Genomic DNA, 14,022 nt, shown 5'->3' on the forward strand with positions numbered 1-14,022 from the left:
CGGCAATATCCCATAGGTGGTCATAAACTGCTGTTTGGACACACGGCCGTGCCCAATATTTTGTGCCCAGTTTGTGCCACTGGAAACGAATATGGTACCTCATAAATTGTTCAGCAAGTTCTTCCGGGTATTGCAATGCCATATATGTGGATGTAAACTGCTGTTTAGGAACTCTTTAGGGCTCAGAAGGGAGGCAGCGCCATTTCGCTCTTGGAGCGCAGACTTTGCTTGGTAGTTGTTTTGTTTGAGGTATTACTGGTGTTTCAGTTTATAATGTGGGGGCATATGTAACCTGTGCGGAGAACGTCAGGGCATAATAAGGTGGTATAATAATGGGGTAAATAATAATAATCCATAGATGTGTGATACGCAGTGTAGTTACGGACGTGGCGATACCAGCTATGTATAGTTTTTTTTTGAAGACTTATGGGGAAAAAAGGTATTTTTTTTTTTTTTTTTTACCTGGAAACTTTTTTGTAAAAATGTTTACCTTTTTATTTAGTATCACAAGGACTGATCGCTATTATAATACATTTATATAATGTCAGCCTTACAAGGTCTCTGGCAGGGCCTTATAGGCATCCGTGCATGGCAGACCAATACTCCTTTGTTAGACCTCCAGTTGCAATAGCAACCATCACCCCCTTCCCCGCAATCACATCACAAGGAGGAAAGGGCGATGGGCTACAAACCACTTAGATACCACAGTCGCCACTGATCACGACATATAAGGGGTTAAACAGCCGGGATTGGAGCTAGCCCTGATCTCACCCTATGAGTGTCAGCTGTAACATACAAATGACACCCACTTGTTATGGCGCGGGCTGAGCTTCTGAGCCCGCACCATCACTGCAACGTAACTGTACTGCGGTTTGCGGGAACCAACGTCAGACAGCTCCGATTATATACAGGGTATGACGGGAAAGGGTTAGGCAGGATATTGCGCCCTGAAACACTGCAAAATCTCAATGGCGCAGAGCTTTTTTGGCAGCATGAAAGGGACCTATACAATACTAGGAAGGTGGTATTAATGTTATGGCTGATCGATGTGTATATATAGAATTTCACTGCATTCAAACAGGTGGACAAATGTATATGCCCTGAACATGAAAGTATTAAGGCTTCAACATGGCCGCCAGTACCAGCCTGTGCCCACAGTAATGGACAACCTTACCTTGTGATGTGTGCGGCCGGTAGTTCTCCATCATGACCTCCTCGTACAGATCCTTGTGTCCTTCTAGATACTCCCACTCCTCCATGGAGAAATAGACAGTGACATCCTGACACCTTATAGGAACCTGACACACACAATGATACAGTCATTACCCAGACACCTCCAGTGCTGTTACTATATAATTTCCCAGCAGTGTCACCTCTCTAGTCAGCAGCTCAGCCATCTTGTAGATCAGATCTAAGATCTTCTTCTCATGTATCCGGGAGTGAGGGGGAGGCTCTGTGATGGAGCTCTGACTACTGCTCCATCCTCCAGACTCATGGATGATGGGAGTTGTACAGTCACCCAATGTCTTCTTCACCATTGTGTACTCCTGTGTATGGAGAGAGACACTTAGAGAACTGAACACGGTATTCCCACCTCAGTAGAAAGAGGGAAATTGTGACCCCGCTGTATAGAGCTCTAGTGACCCCACATCTGTAATACTGGAGACCTCACCAGATGGACCATGTGCTCTCCTCCTGCAGTCATCTCCTATGTTTCTATAAAGATGTCATCCTGATCCTGCTGGTTCCTCCTACTTGTCATTCTCATTGCTCTACAACATTACTATTGCTGCACTGGAGACATGACACATAACTGACCATATTGGTGGCTGATCTTCAGCTTTTTTGCTGTTGGCTTCTTGACGGCGCTTGGAAGGTCTGGACGCTGTTATACGGGACACTGGATTCTTCCTATTACTTCCTATTATGTATTGTCCCCTACGTGTGACTTGTTCTAGAATGTAAAAAAGTTTACCTCTCCGCTCAACAGGTAGATGATCTCCAAGGTGAAGTTTAATATTCTTCTGCTCATCTCATTCCTGTCCTTGTCCATCCTTGGTGGGTCATTCAGGAGAAGGAACGTTGTGGAGGAGAAGATGAGAAAACTGGAGGATCTGGATGATCTAGTACTGCAGACGTCTTTATGAAGAAATGAGAAGATGGAAATCATACAGGGGACAACATCATGTGTGACATCCAGAACCTCACTTATTGATCACTGAGAGAAACATCTTCTCAGAGCCGTCACCACATGGAATAAAGGGGTATTCCCAACACGGACATTTCTCCCCAGGATATGCCAGAAATGTCTGATAGATGCAGCTCCACCTCTGGCCGTGCTCGGCTGTTTCTGGAACTCCTATACAAGTGAAGTGAATGGAGAGAGTCGTGCACATGTTTGGTCACCTATCCATTCATTCTCCACCTGGATGCAGTCATCACCTCACCAGGTAGGTCGGGGGACCCCGTTCTCCACATAGAGATGGGACCCCCATATATCAGACATTCATGGCATATCTCTGTTTAATAGAATAAAATGAAGACATCCCACCCCCCCCCAGACAATGAAGACCTGACTCCTGACAACCTGACACATGGCGGATGCTGGGGAGACATTGCTGACATCTCACAAGACATGGTGCACACTATGCAGTCAGTTCTGCAGCTGAGGTGACATTATATATAAAGGGTACATATAGTGTGATATCTTATCATCATGTTATAGCACAGGTGGAGTGAAGCAGAGTGACCCATTGTTTTGTGGGATAAGATGCAGTATAAACTTGTATTTTACTCATTTAACCCCTTCCTGTACACGACATTTACAGCTCACGAGTTGTTCAAATGCCATAGGGAAGACCTGATACCCTGCTGAAAAGGCTGGAGACCTGAGAGAACTACGATTACAATCATTTAACCCCTTTGATACTGCGGTTAATAGCAACTGAGGCACCGAAGTGATCGGGGGAGGGGCTCCTCTGTAAGATCATCCTCACTTCGATGATTTTTTTTTTAACCTATAAATAATTGTAAATCGCCCCAAAAATAACTACCGGACTTATAAATGATGATATTTTACAACTTCTTTCAGCGTGAAGTTTAAGGAGTTCAGAAACATTATTGTAAAGTGTCTTCCCATTTCCGGTCAGGACTGGATGACATTATTCAGGATGTTGTAAGAGTTATTCCAGGGAGACCCCAACACGAGGGCAACGTCTACCCCCGAGTTTATTGATTCCACAGCACTCAAGTTTACTACACTTCGATTTAGAGAAAGAGATGCAAATTCCAAGTCCAGAAATCCCATCCAGACGGGTAACTAGTATACAAAATTGAGGACAGCATCCATATGGCAAAAATATATCTGTGTTTATTAACCCATCCCAAATATATATAAAAAAGTAAGTTTAGACTCCGCGGGAGTTTACGTGAGAGTGAAATACGGAGTCATACTTGTCTCACCACTGAAGGTTATTCTCACCGTGGTCATAAAAAGCCAATCCTGGAACTATAACAAAGCTACAAATAGTTCTTCGTCTTGTACAGATAACGGTGTGTACACTAGTAAGAAAGATATAGATTATAATACATCACGTCATTTATCTCACCCGCTCTCTACAATGTCAGGTTCAACACATCCCCCTGAGGAAGCACACGTGGCGAAACGCGCGTCGGGGTTTATGTGGCGGAGCGGACACTGTTCATGACTCTTTTCTGCTGTCTATGGGTTCAGACATATAACCTTATTTAAAGCACTGTTACTCTTACCATACCTTCTCTTGTTTACAATCATCTATCAGATGTGTACATTATATTGATTATATTTAAGAGAGTTTCTCTCCTTTTCTTGAGGGATGATGTACTAGTGATATATTTGTTGTTATAGGGGTTGTTATTTGTTGTTATAGGGTTCCGTATAAAAGACTCACATATTTACCCGGATACTATAGTCAGCAAGAACATTTGGTGCTGACTCCGCACTTTATACTAGAGTCGTATCTTTCTTATGTATTTTAAATAGTTTGTGGTATTTGTCTAATAAAAATGCAATATTCTTATATATATATATATATATATTGGCGTCAAAAGCTCTGTTTGTGTCTTTGCAATATATCAATATGTCGGTTGTACAACTTTAATGGTGCGAATACATAAACCCCTTCTAGATAGTAACAAGAAAGACGCCAGTAATCCAACAGTCATGTCCTAACATGGCCATCCCCATGACAACACTGAACGTCATAACGTGGGGAGAGAAATTTGGAGCGGGTTTACAGGCTGAGTCCGCTCCCTATGCTGCAAGTAGGACTGGGCGATTTTGCCCAAAAAAAATATCTACATTTTTTTTCAACGCAATAGACGATTTTCAATTTGAATCTCGATTTTTTTCGAGTAATAAGGAATTCCTGTGCTTGCATTTCCCTGATCTAAAAGATACCAAGACACAATTCTTTTACATAAGAGAATTTCAGGCACAGCTGTTCCATAAACTATACTGATTATCAGGATTTTCCCTAAGGCTGGGTTCACACGACCATGTTACGTCCGTAATGTACGGAACGTATTTCGGCCGGAAGACCCGGACCGAACATAGTGCAGGGAGCCGGGCTCCTAGCATCATAGTGATGTACGACACTAGGAGTCCCTGCCTCTGCGTGGAACTACTGTCCCGTACTGTAATCATGATTACAGTACGGGACAGTTGTCCTGCAGCGAGGCAGGGACTCCTAGCATCGTACATCACTATGATGCTAGGAGCCCGGCTCCCTGCACTGTGTTCGGTCCGGGTCTTCCGGCCGAAATACGTTCCGTACATTACGGACGTAACATGGTCATGTGAACCCAGCCTTAGGTGCTATGTGTGATCACGCTCACTTATAAAGGGTATGTTCACACGGCCTACTTTCAGATGTAATTCGGGCGTTTTACGCCTCGAATGACGCCTGAAAAAACGTCTACAAACATCTGCCCATTGCTTTCAATGGGTTTTACGATGTTCTGTTCCCACGAGGTGTTATTTTACGCGTCGCTGTCAAAAGACGGCGCGTAAAAAGACGCCCGCGAAAAAGAAGTGCATGTCACTTCTTGGGACGTTTTTGGAGCCGTTTTCCATTGAAAAACGGCTCCAATTACCTCCGTAAAAATACGCCTCGAAAAACACGAGTACATGCAAAGACGTCTGAAAATCAGAAGCTGTTTTAAGGCGAAAACAGCTCTGTAATTTCAGACGTATTTTGCTACTGCGTGTGAACATGCCCTAGTAGGGACAATCCTGTTAATCAGTATATATTATGGGATAGCTGCGCCTGCAATTCTCAAGTAAAAAGTTGTGTCTTGGTGTTTTTTAGATGAGGGAAATGCAAGCACACTAATTCCTTAACCCCTTAATACCGAAGGTATTTTAAAACCTTAATAACCAAGCAATTTTTTTAGTTTTTCCATCGTCGCATTTAAAGAGCTATAACTTTTTTATTTTTCCGTCAACGTAGCTGTATAAGGTCTTGTTTCTTGCGGGACAAGTTGTATTTTTTAATAGCACCATTTTGGGGTACTTATAATTTATTAACTTTTATTAACTTTTTTGGTGGGGTAACAGGAAAAAAAACCTGACATTTTTTCGCCACTTTTGTGTGTCTTAAAATTACGCCGTTTACCGTGTTGTATAAATAATGTAATAGCTTTATTTAACGGGTCGTTACAATTGCGGGGAAACCAAATTTATATAGTTTTTTTATGTTTTACTACTTTTACACAGTAACATTAACATTTTTTGAAGGCTGGATGAAGAGAAAACCACAATTCTGGCATTGTCTTTTTATTTTATTTTTTACGGCGTTCACCGTGCGGGTTAAATAATGCAATCGCTTTATTGTTGGAGTCATTACAGGCGCGGCAATACCAAATATGTGCAACTTTTCACTTTTTTCCCATAATAAAAGTGTTTTGTATATTTTTCTTTTTCATTGGGACTTTTATTTATTTATTACAAACTCTCTAAGGGTCAGTTCACACAGTTTTATTTTAAACGTTTTTTGACGTGGAAACCGCGTTGGAAAATACGCCAGAAAATGGCTGAAAATGCCTCCCATTGATTTCAATGGGAGGCGGAGGCGTTTTTTCCCCGCGAGGCCTTAGGCTGGGTTCACACAGAGTTTTGTGCAGGCAGAAAATCTGCCTCAAAATTCCGTTTGGAATGTTGAGGCAGATTTTGCTCTGTCTGCACGCCAATGTTTTTCGTCTGCGGCCATTGAGCGCTGCGGGCAAAAAACGTCACCAAATAAGCTCTCAGGTCAGAGACGTAAACGCCCGAAGATAGAGCATGTCCCTTTTTTTCCTACGAGACGATTTTTGCACTGCTAGTGGTCTCCGATCTTTGCCCTAAAGCCCAAGGCTATTAGCAACAGCCCGGGCTTCAGGAGCAACCGGCCCGATGAGAGAAAACTTCTTCTGAAGCGCTGAAGTGAAAAGGTGGCGCTTCAGAAGTACTACCCCTAACGGCTGATGTAACAAGACTATACGGTGGTCGTTAAAGGGTTAATTACTCTGACCAAGGAGACGAAAAAAAAAAAGTATCTACTATTTGTATATAAGACAGTTTAATGTAAAAAGTGTATGGAAGACAGGAGAGAGATGTCGAATGTAAATAAAGAAGAGAAACGCTGAGACCGTCTCTCTCCTCGGTTTACATTAGACAGCCTCTATCGCAGTCCAGTCTCCGGGGTCTTCCTCCTTGTCCTTCATACTTACCTGGGGCTGCAGTATGTCATACGAGCGCTGCGGCCCCTTCAAAGCAGCTGATCAGTGGGGGGTCCCGAAAGTCGGACGCCGACCCATCAGCTATTGATGACCTATCCGGAGGATATGGCATACATTTTTAAGCTTAAAGAGGCTCTGTCACCACATTATAAGTGGCTTATTTCCTACATAAGGAGATCGGCCTATAATGTAGGTGTCACGAAGCGGGTTAGTGGACCCACTAGGCCGTACCGCCGCAGCGGGGAGGCAGCTGGCCAAACAACAGGACACCCCAGAAATACAATGTCCTGCACAAGGGTACCTGAATAGTCCAGATGGTGGCCGCAGCTCTGGCACAGATGAGATGGGTGCAGCAGATGGCGCCAAACGTGGCGGATGACACAGGAGCCGCAAGTTGCGCCAGACGTGGCGGATTCCTCCGGATGTGGCGGATTCCTCCGGACGTGGCAGATGACACGGGACGTGGCAGATTCCTCTGGACGTGGCAGATGACACAGGACGTGGCACGACTAGATATTAGGGCAAAGCACGGGAATCAGGAACGGGGAACAAGGTACGGGTAACAACAGGAACGGGAAACACTAAGGGACCATTTGCAAGACAGACTGGGAAAACTAACAACGCTCAGGCATCGAACTAGGGGGGCTGGACCCCTCTTATAGCCCAGGGTACTCACGGGTCAAAGGTCGTTCAAGATGTCTGGTGCGCGCACTGCCCCTTTAAGAGCGGGGACGAGCGTGCGCGCGCACCCTGCGGGCTCCGGCGGAGGTGAGTGGACGCAAGCGCTTGCCGACTCGTGGCTGCGGCTGTCAGCGGGAGGCTGGAGCTGACAGCCCGCGGCCACGGACATTACAGTAGGGGACAGCAGTGCTTTTTATTTTGAAAAACTATCTATTTTAAACCAGTTTATTAGCTTAATGTGAATGAGTTCCTTAACCCCTTAACGCTCCATGACCTACTATTAGGTCATGCTAACTGTAGCGTTCGCGCTCAGTGACCTAATAGTAGGTCATGGAGTAAACACGGCGCCGTTCATGAGCTGTGATAGCTGCTGTTTCCGACAGCAGACTATCACTGCTCAATGTGCCGGGACCGATCGCGGAGCTCCCCCGCCGATTAACCCCTCAGAAGCCGCGTTCAATAGCGATCGCGGCTTCTTAGGGGTTAATCCGCCATCGCCGGCCTGCTACACGATAGCGGCCGGCGATGGTGACTATGGCAACCGGACACCAAACAATGGCGTCCGGCTATGCCATAGACGGAAGCCTAGTGGGTCCTGACAACGTCAGGACCCACTATGCTTGCTGTCAGTGAGTAGCTGACAGTTCTAATACACTGCACTACGCATGTAGTGCAGTGTATTAGAATAGCGATCAGAGCCTCCTGCCCTCAAGTCCCCTAGTGGGACAAAGTAATAAAGTAAAAAAAAAGATGTGTAAAAATAAGAAAATAAAAGTTTTAAAAGTAATAAAAGTAAAAGTCCCACTTTTTCCCTTATCACTCCTTTATTATTAATAAAAATATATAAACAAACAAATAAACTATACATAATTGGTATCGCCGCGTTCCTAACGGCCTGAACTACAAAATTATTTTGTTATTTATCCCACGCGGTGAACGCCGTAAAAAAAAATATTAATAAACCGTACCACAATCACAATTGTTTGGTCACTTCACCTCCCAAAAAAATGGAATAAAAAAGAGATCAAAAAGTCGCATGTACCGAAAAATGGTCCTGATCGAAACTACAGTTCGTTACGCAAAAAATAAGTCCTCGCACGGCTTTATTGATTGAAAAATAAAAACGTTCTGGCTCTTAGAATAAGGTAACACAAAAAGTAAATGATTTATTACAAAACGTATTTTATTGTGCAAACGCCATAAGACATAAAAAAAAACTATAAACATCTGGTATCGACGAGATCGTATCACCCCGCAGAATAAAGTGAATGTGTCATTTATAGCGCACGGTGAACGCTGTAAAAAAAAAAAGTATACAAAAACAATAGTAGAATTGCTGTTTTTTAGTCACCACGCCACCTAAAAATGGAATAAAAACTGATCAAAAAGCCGCATGCACCCCAAGAAAACTACAATCCATTCCTCAAGGGGTCTAGTTTCCAAATTGGGGTCACTTTTGGGGGGTTTCCAATGTTTTGGCACCACAAGACCTCTTCAAACCGGACATGGTGCCTAATAAAAAAAGAGGGCTCAAAATCCGCTAGGTGCTCCTTTGCTTCGGAGGCCGGTACTTCAGTCCATTACCGCACTAGGGCCACATGTGGGATATTTCTCAAAACTGCAGAATCTGGGCAATAAGTATTAAGTTGCGTTTCTCTGATAAATCCTTTTGTGTTATAAAAAAAAAATGGTATAAAAAGAGTAAATGTCACCTCTACTTTGCTCTAAATTTCTGTGAAGCACCTAAAGGGTTCATAAACTTTCTAAATGCTGTTGTGAATACTTTGAGGGGTCTAGTTTCTAAAATGGCGTATTTGATAGGGGTTTCTAATATATGGGCCCCTCAAAGCAACTTCAGAAATGAACTGGAACCTAAAAAAATAAATAAATGAGGCAATACTTCGCTTCTTACATTATACTGATAATGAGCCGTGCCCACCCTGAGATGACCCCAGTTTTGACCGTTTGTATAAACGGAGACCCCTATTAGACCGTTTCAGTGCCCGGTTTTCCCAAGCATTCACCCCCGAGAAGTGTTTTTCTATTGATGAGTCCCTGGTACATTTTAAAGGGAGGGTTCAATTCCGCCAGTACCTGCCAGGTAAGAGGGCAAGGTATGGTGTGAAGATGTATAAGCTGTGAGAGTGCATCAGGGTATACCTACAGATTTAGGATATATGAAGGAAAGGCCACCCCCAAACCAGACTGCATCCTGGACTACAATAGGTACATGGGAGGGATGGACTTGTCAAATCAAGTCCTGAAGCCCTACAGCGCCATGCGGTGTGGTATAAGAAGCTGGCCGGGCACATCATACAGATGGCTTTGTACAATGCGTACGTGCTACGTCGATGTGCAGGCCAGAGGGGAACTTTCCTGGAATTTCAAGATCTAATCTTTAGGGAACAGGAAGGGGGGCACCCAGTACTTCTGGAAGCGGGGCCACACGCATCGTACCAGGGCAACACTTTCCAGGAGAAGTTCCCCAAACCGGTGGAAAGGGAAAGAGTCAAAAGAGGTGCAGAGTCTGCTATAAGAGGGGGATAAGGAAGAACACAATATACCAATGTGACACGTGTCCCGAAAAACCAGGTCTCTGTATAAAAGATTGTTTTAAAATGTATCATACATCCCTTGATTTTTAATTTACCCTGATGCACTCCGCACAGCTTACCCCCCTCATCTTTCCCTTCTGAGCCCTGCCGTATGCCCAGGCAGCTGATAACAGCCACATGTAGGGTATTGCCGTACCCAGGAGAACCCACATTACAATTTAAGGGGTGTAGATCTCCGGTGGCGCATGCTGGGCACCCTATATCGGACACTGACATGCCATATATATATATTAAATTGCAAATCTCACACTGCACCATCTGCTGCGCATTATCTTTTACACAGTACCTGTGGGGTCAAAATGCTCACTACACCTCTAGATGAATGTCTTAAGGGGTGTAGTTTTTAAAATGGGGTCACTTCTCGGGGGTTTCAACTGTACTGGTACCTCAGGGGCTTCTGCATACATGACTTAGCACCAGAAAAGCTCCAGTAGGCCAAATGGTGGTCCTTTCCTTCTGAGCCCTCCCATGGGCCCAAACAGCAGTTTATCACCACAAATGGGGTATTGCCGCACTAAGGACAAATTGGGCAACAAAATGGGGTATGTTGTTCCCTGTGAAAATAAGAAATTTTGATCAAAAATGACATCTTATTGGAAAAAATATCATTTTTTTCATTTCACAGCCCAATTCAAATAGGTGCTGTGAAAAAACTGTGCGGTCAAAATGATAACAAAAACCATAAATGAATTCCTTGAGGGGTGTAATTTCCAAAATGGGGTCACTTCTGGTGGGTTTCCATTGCTTTGATACCTCAACACCTCTTCAAACCTGGCATGCTGCCTAAAATATATTCTAATAAAAAAGAGGACTCAAAATGCACTAGGTGCTTCTTTGCTTCTAGGGCTTGTGTTTTAGTCCACGAGCGCAGTAGACACACATGTGGGACATTTCTAAAAACTGCAGAATCTGGACAATACATATTTTGTAGTATTTCTCTGGTAAAACCTTCTCTGTTACTAAAAAAAAATTGAATAAAATTGAAATTCAGCAGAAAAAATGAAATTTGCAAATTTCATTTCCACTTTGCTTTAATTCCTGTGAAATGCCTGAAGGGTTAAAAAACTTTCTATATGCTGTTTTGAATACTTTGAGGGGTCTAGTTTTTAAAATGGGGTGTTTTATGGGGTTTCTAATACATAGGCCCCTCAAATCCACTTCAGAACTGAACTAGCACCTTCAAAAAAAGGCTTTTGAAATTTTCTTAAGAATATGAGAAATTGCTGTTTATGTTCTAAGCCTTGTAACGTCCAAGAAAAATAAAATAATGTTCAAAAAACGATGCCAATCTAAAGTAGACATATGGGAAATGTGAACTAGTAACTATTTTGGGTGGTATAACCGTCTGTTTTTCAAGCAGATGCATTTAAATTCTGAAAAATGCTATTTTTTGTAAATTTTCTCTAAATTTTGCAATTTTTCACAAATAAAGACTGAATATATCGACCAAATTTTACCACGAACATGAAGCCCAAAGTGTCACGAGAAAACAATCTCAGAATCGCTTGGATAGGTTTAAGCATTCCGACGTTATTACCACATAAAGTGAAATATGTCAGATTTGAAAAATGGGCTCTGAGCCTTAAGGCCCAAACTAGGCTGCGTCCTTAAGGGGTTAATGCCCAACTGGGCGTGTTTTTACTTTCGACCAAGTGGGCGTTGTACAGAGGAGTGTATGAGACTGACCAATCAGCCTCATGCACTCCTCTCCATTCATTTACACAGCAGGATCACGTTCTTACTAGAACGATGTGCAGCCACATACACAGACATTAACCCCTTAATGACCGCTGATACGTCTTTTTACGGCGGTCATTAGTGGGCTTTATTCTAGAGCGCCGCCAAACTACGTCGCTGCATTAGAATAAAGTAAACAGAGCAGGGAGCCGTGAAATCTCCCTGCTCTCAGCTGCCAGAGGCAGCTGAGGGCTGGGGGCGTCCCTGCTCTGCCGGGTGAGATCGATATTAGTATCGATCTCACCCGTTTAACCCTTCAGATGCGGTGCACAATAGCGAGCACCGCATCTGAATGGTTTTGGAGAGAGGGAGGGAGCTCCCTCTCATCTCACTGACACCCGGCGATAAAATCGCCGAGTGTCTGTGTCTTCTATGGCAGCCGGGGGTCTAATAAAGACCCCCAGGTCTGCCTGCAGCGAATGCCTGCTAGATCATGCCGCAGGCATGACCTAGCAGATGCCTGTCCGTTTTAAACGGACAGGCAGTAATACACTGCAATACAAAAGTATTGCAGTGTATTATAATAGCGATCGGAGGATAGGGAAGTCCCCTAGTGGGACTAGTAAAAAAGTAAAAAAAGTTTAATAAAGTTAATTAAAAAAAAAAGTGAAAAAAAAAAAATGAAAAACCCAGCTTTTCCCCTTACAAAATGCTTTACTATTAAAAAAAACTACAATAAAGCAAAAAAGTTACACATATTTGGTATCGCCGCGTCCGTAACGACCCCGACTATAAAGCTGTTACATTATTTAACCCGCACTGTGAACGCCGTAAAAAATAAAATAAAAAACAATGGAAAAATTGCTGTTTTCTGTTAATCCTGACTTAAAAAAAATGTGATAGAAAGTGATCAAAAAGTCGCATCTACTCTCAAATGGTACCAATAAAAACTGCAAGTCGTCCCGCAAAAAACAAGACCTTATACAGCTATGCCGACGCAAAAATAAAAAAGTTACAGCTCTTCGAATGTGACAATGGAAAAATGTAAAAAATGGCTTGGACATTAGGGCCCAGAATGCCAGCAGGGGGAAGGGGTTAACATTAATCAAGTGTCCTGATAATGAATACACATGACCTCCAGCCTGGACGTCATGTGTATTCAGAATCCTGACACTTCTGAATCTTTTCTGTGAGATTTCCAGCAAGCCACACGTAATCTCGCGAGATTACTTTGTAAACGAGATTTTGTTTCCCTTGCTGGAATCTCACAGAAAAGAGTCAGAAGTGTCAGGATTCTGAATACACATGACGTCCAGGCTGGAGGTCATGTGTATTCATTATCAGGACACTTGATTAACGTTAAAGGACCAGTGTCACCCCAAAAATATTTTTTACATCAGTTTGGTTTTAGTGTTTTATTAAAAACTTTTATATTTATTTGTGTGTTTGTGTTTTATTTTTTTTTATTTTTTCACTTTTTCTTGTCCATGGGGGCTGCCATTTTTTTTCCATTTCTGTATGTGTCGATTAACGACACATACAGACATGGAATACGGCACATACAGTCCCATAGTGAATGCGAACGGGGCCCATTCCATCCACTATGCTGTACGCCGTCTGTGTGGGAACGGCGCACAGTCCAAGTTGAACTGTGCGCCGTCTGGCGCCATTTTCCTGTCAATCGGAAGTCGCGGCCGGACAGTAAGATTACTACTTCCGGTCGCGGCTTCCGGACTTGTGCACTTGGAGAGGCGGTAGCAGACGGAGCGGACGGTCCGGCGGCGGCGGCAGGAGCAGGTAAGTTATTTCTATGTATGTTCGTGTTTGTGTGTGTTTTACTACTGTATGTAAACCTACTACACTGTGTGTTAGCTCAAAAAATGGCTACACACAGTGCAGGAGGTTTGACCGTTCAATCCCATTCGTTTCTCCCGGCACTAGCCAGGATAAAGGAGGGGGGGATTCTCAGAGCTCACTAGAGCGAGGGATTTTTTCCCAATTTTGCAGCAAAAAGCAATGTGGTTGCTTTACCACATGCAATGCTGCAATTTTGGGAATTGCTCCATCTAGTGACCAGCACTGGGAAATATTATAAATTAGAATCTAATTTATAATATTTCCTGACTCGTGAAAAAAATAAAAAAAAATTAGAACAATGTTAATCACCTACACACTAAATGTTTAACTAAAAAAAAAAAAAAAAACATTTTTTTTCTAGCAACACATTCCCTTTAATGTCTGTGTATGTGGCTGCACATTGTGTTCTAGTAAGAACGCAATGCTGCTGTGTAAA

General features: G+C 43.2%; 1 protein-coding gene and 1 pseudogene across 5 annotated transcripts in view; one reads left to right on the plus strand and one right to left on the minus strand.

Moving 5' to 3' along the window:
• Positions 1–14,022, plus strand: part of LOC142656808 (uncharacterized) — a 609,035-nt pseudogene that overhangs the window by 516,680 nt on the left and 78,333 nt on the right.
• Positions 1–14,022, minus strand: part of LOC142666282 (uncharacterized) — a 55,926-nt gene that overhangs the window by 40,828 nt on the left and 1,076 nt on the right. For 3 of the 5 annotated variants that reach the window (XM_075846523.1, XM_075846303.1, XM_075846379.1), the window contains exons 2-5: positions 7,058–7,265; positions 1,976–2,139; positions 1,374–1,547; positions 1,175–1,298 (exon numbers count right to left, since the gene is read on the minus strand). In XM_075846523.1, coding sequence (XP_075702638.1) covers positions 1,175–1,298; positions 1,374–1,547; positions 1,976–2,053 — 376 coding nt within the window. In that variant the 5' untranslated portion in view covers positions 2,054–2,139; positions 7,058–7,265. The remainder of the gene's footprint in view (positions 1–1,174; positions 1,299–1,373; positions 1,548–1,975; positions 2,140–7,057; positions 7,266–14,022) is intronic. The other 2 variants (XM_075846599.1, XM_075846448.1) reach the window with 1 other exon arrangement.

Source organism: Rhinoderma darwinii, chromosome 1 (assembly GCF_050947455.1).
Source record: "Rhinoderma darwinii isolate aRhiDar2 chromosome 1, aRhiDar2.hap1, whole genome shotgun sequence".
In the NCBI taxonomy this organism is placed as follows: domain Eukaryota; kingdom Metazoa; phylum Chordata; class Amphibia; order Anura; family Rhinodermatidae; genus Rhinoderma; species Rhinoderma darwinii.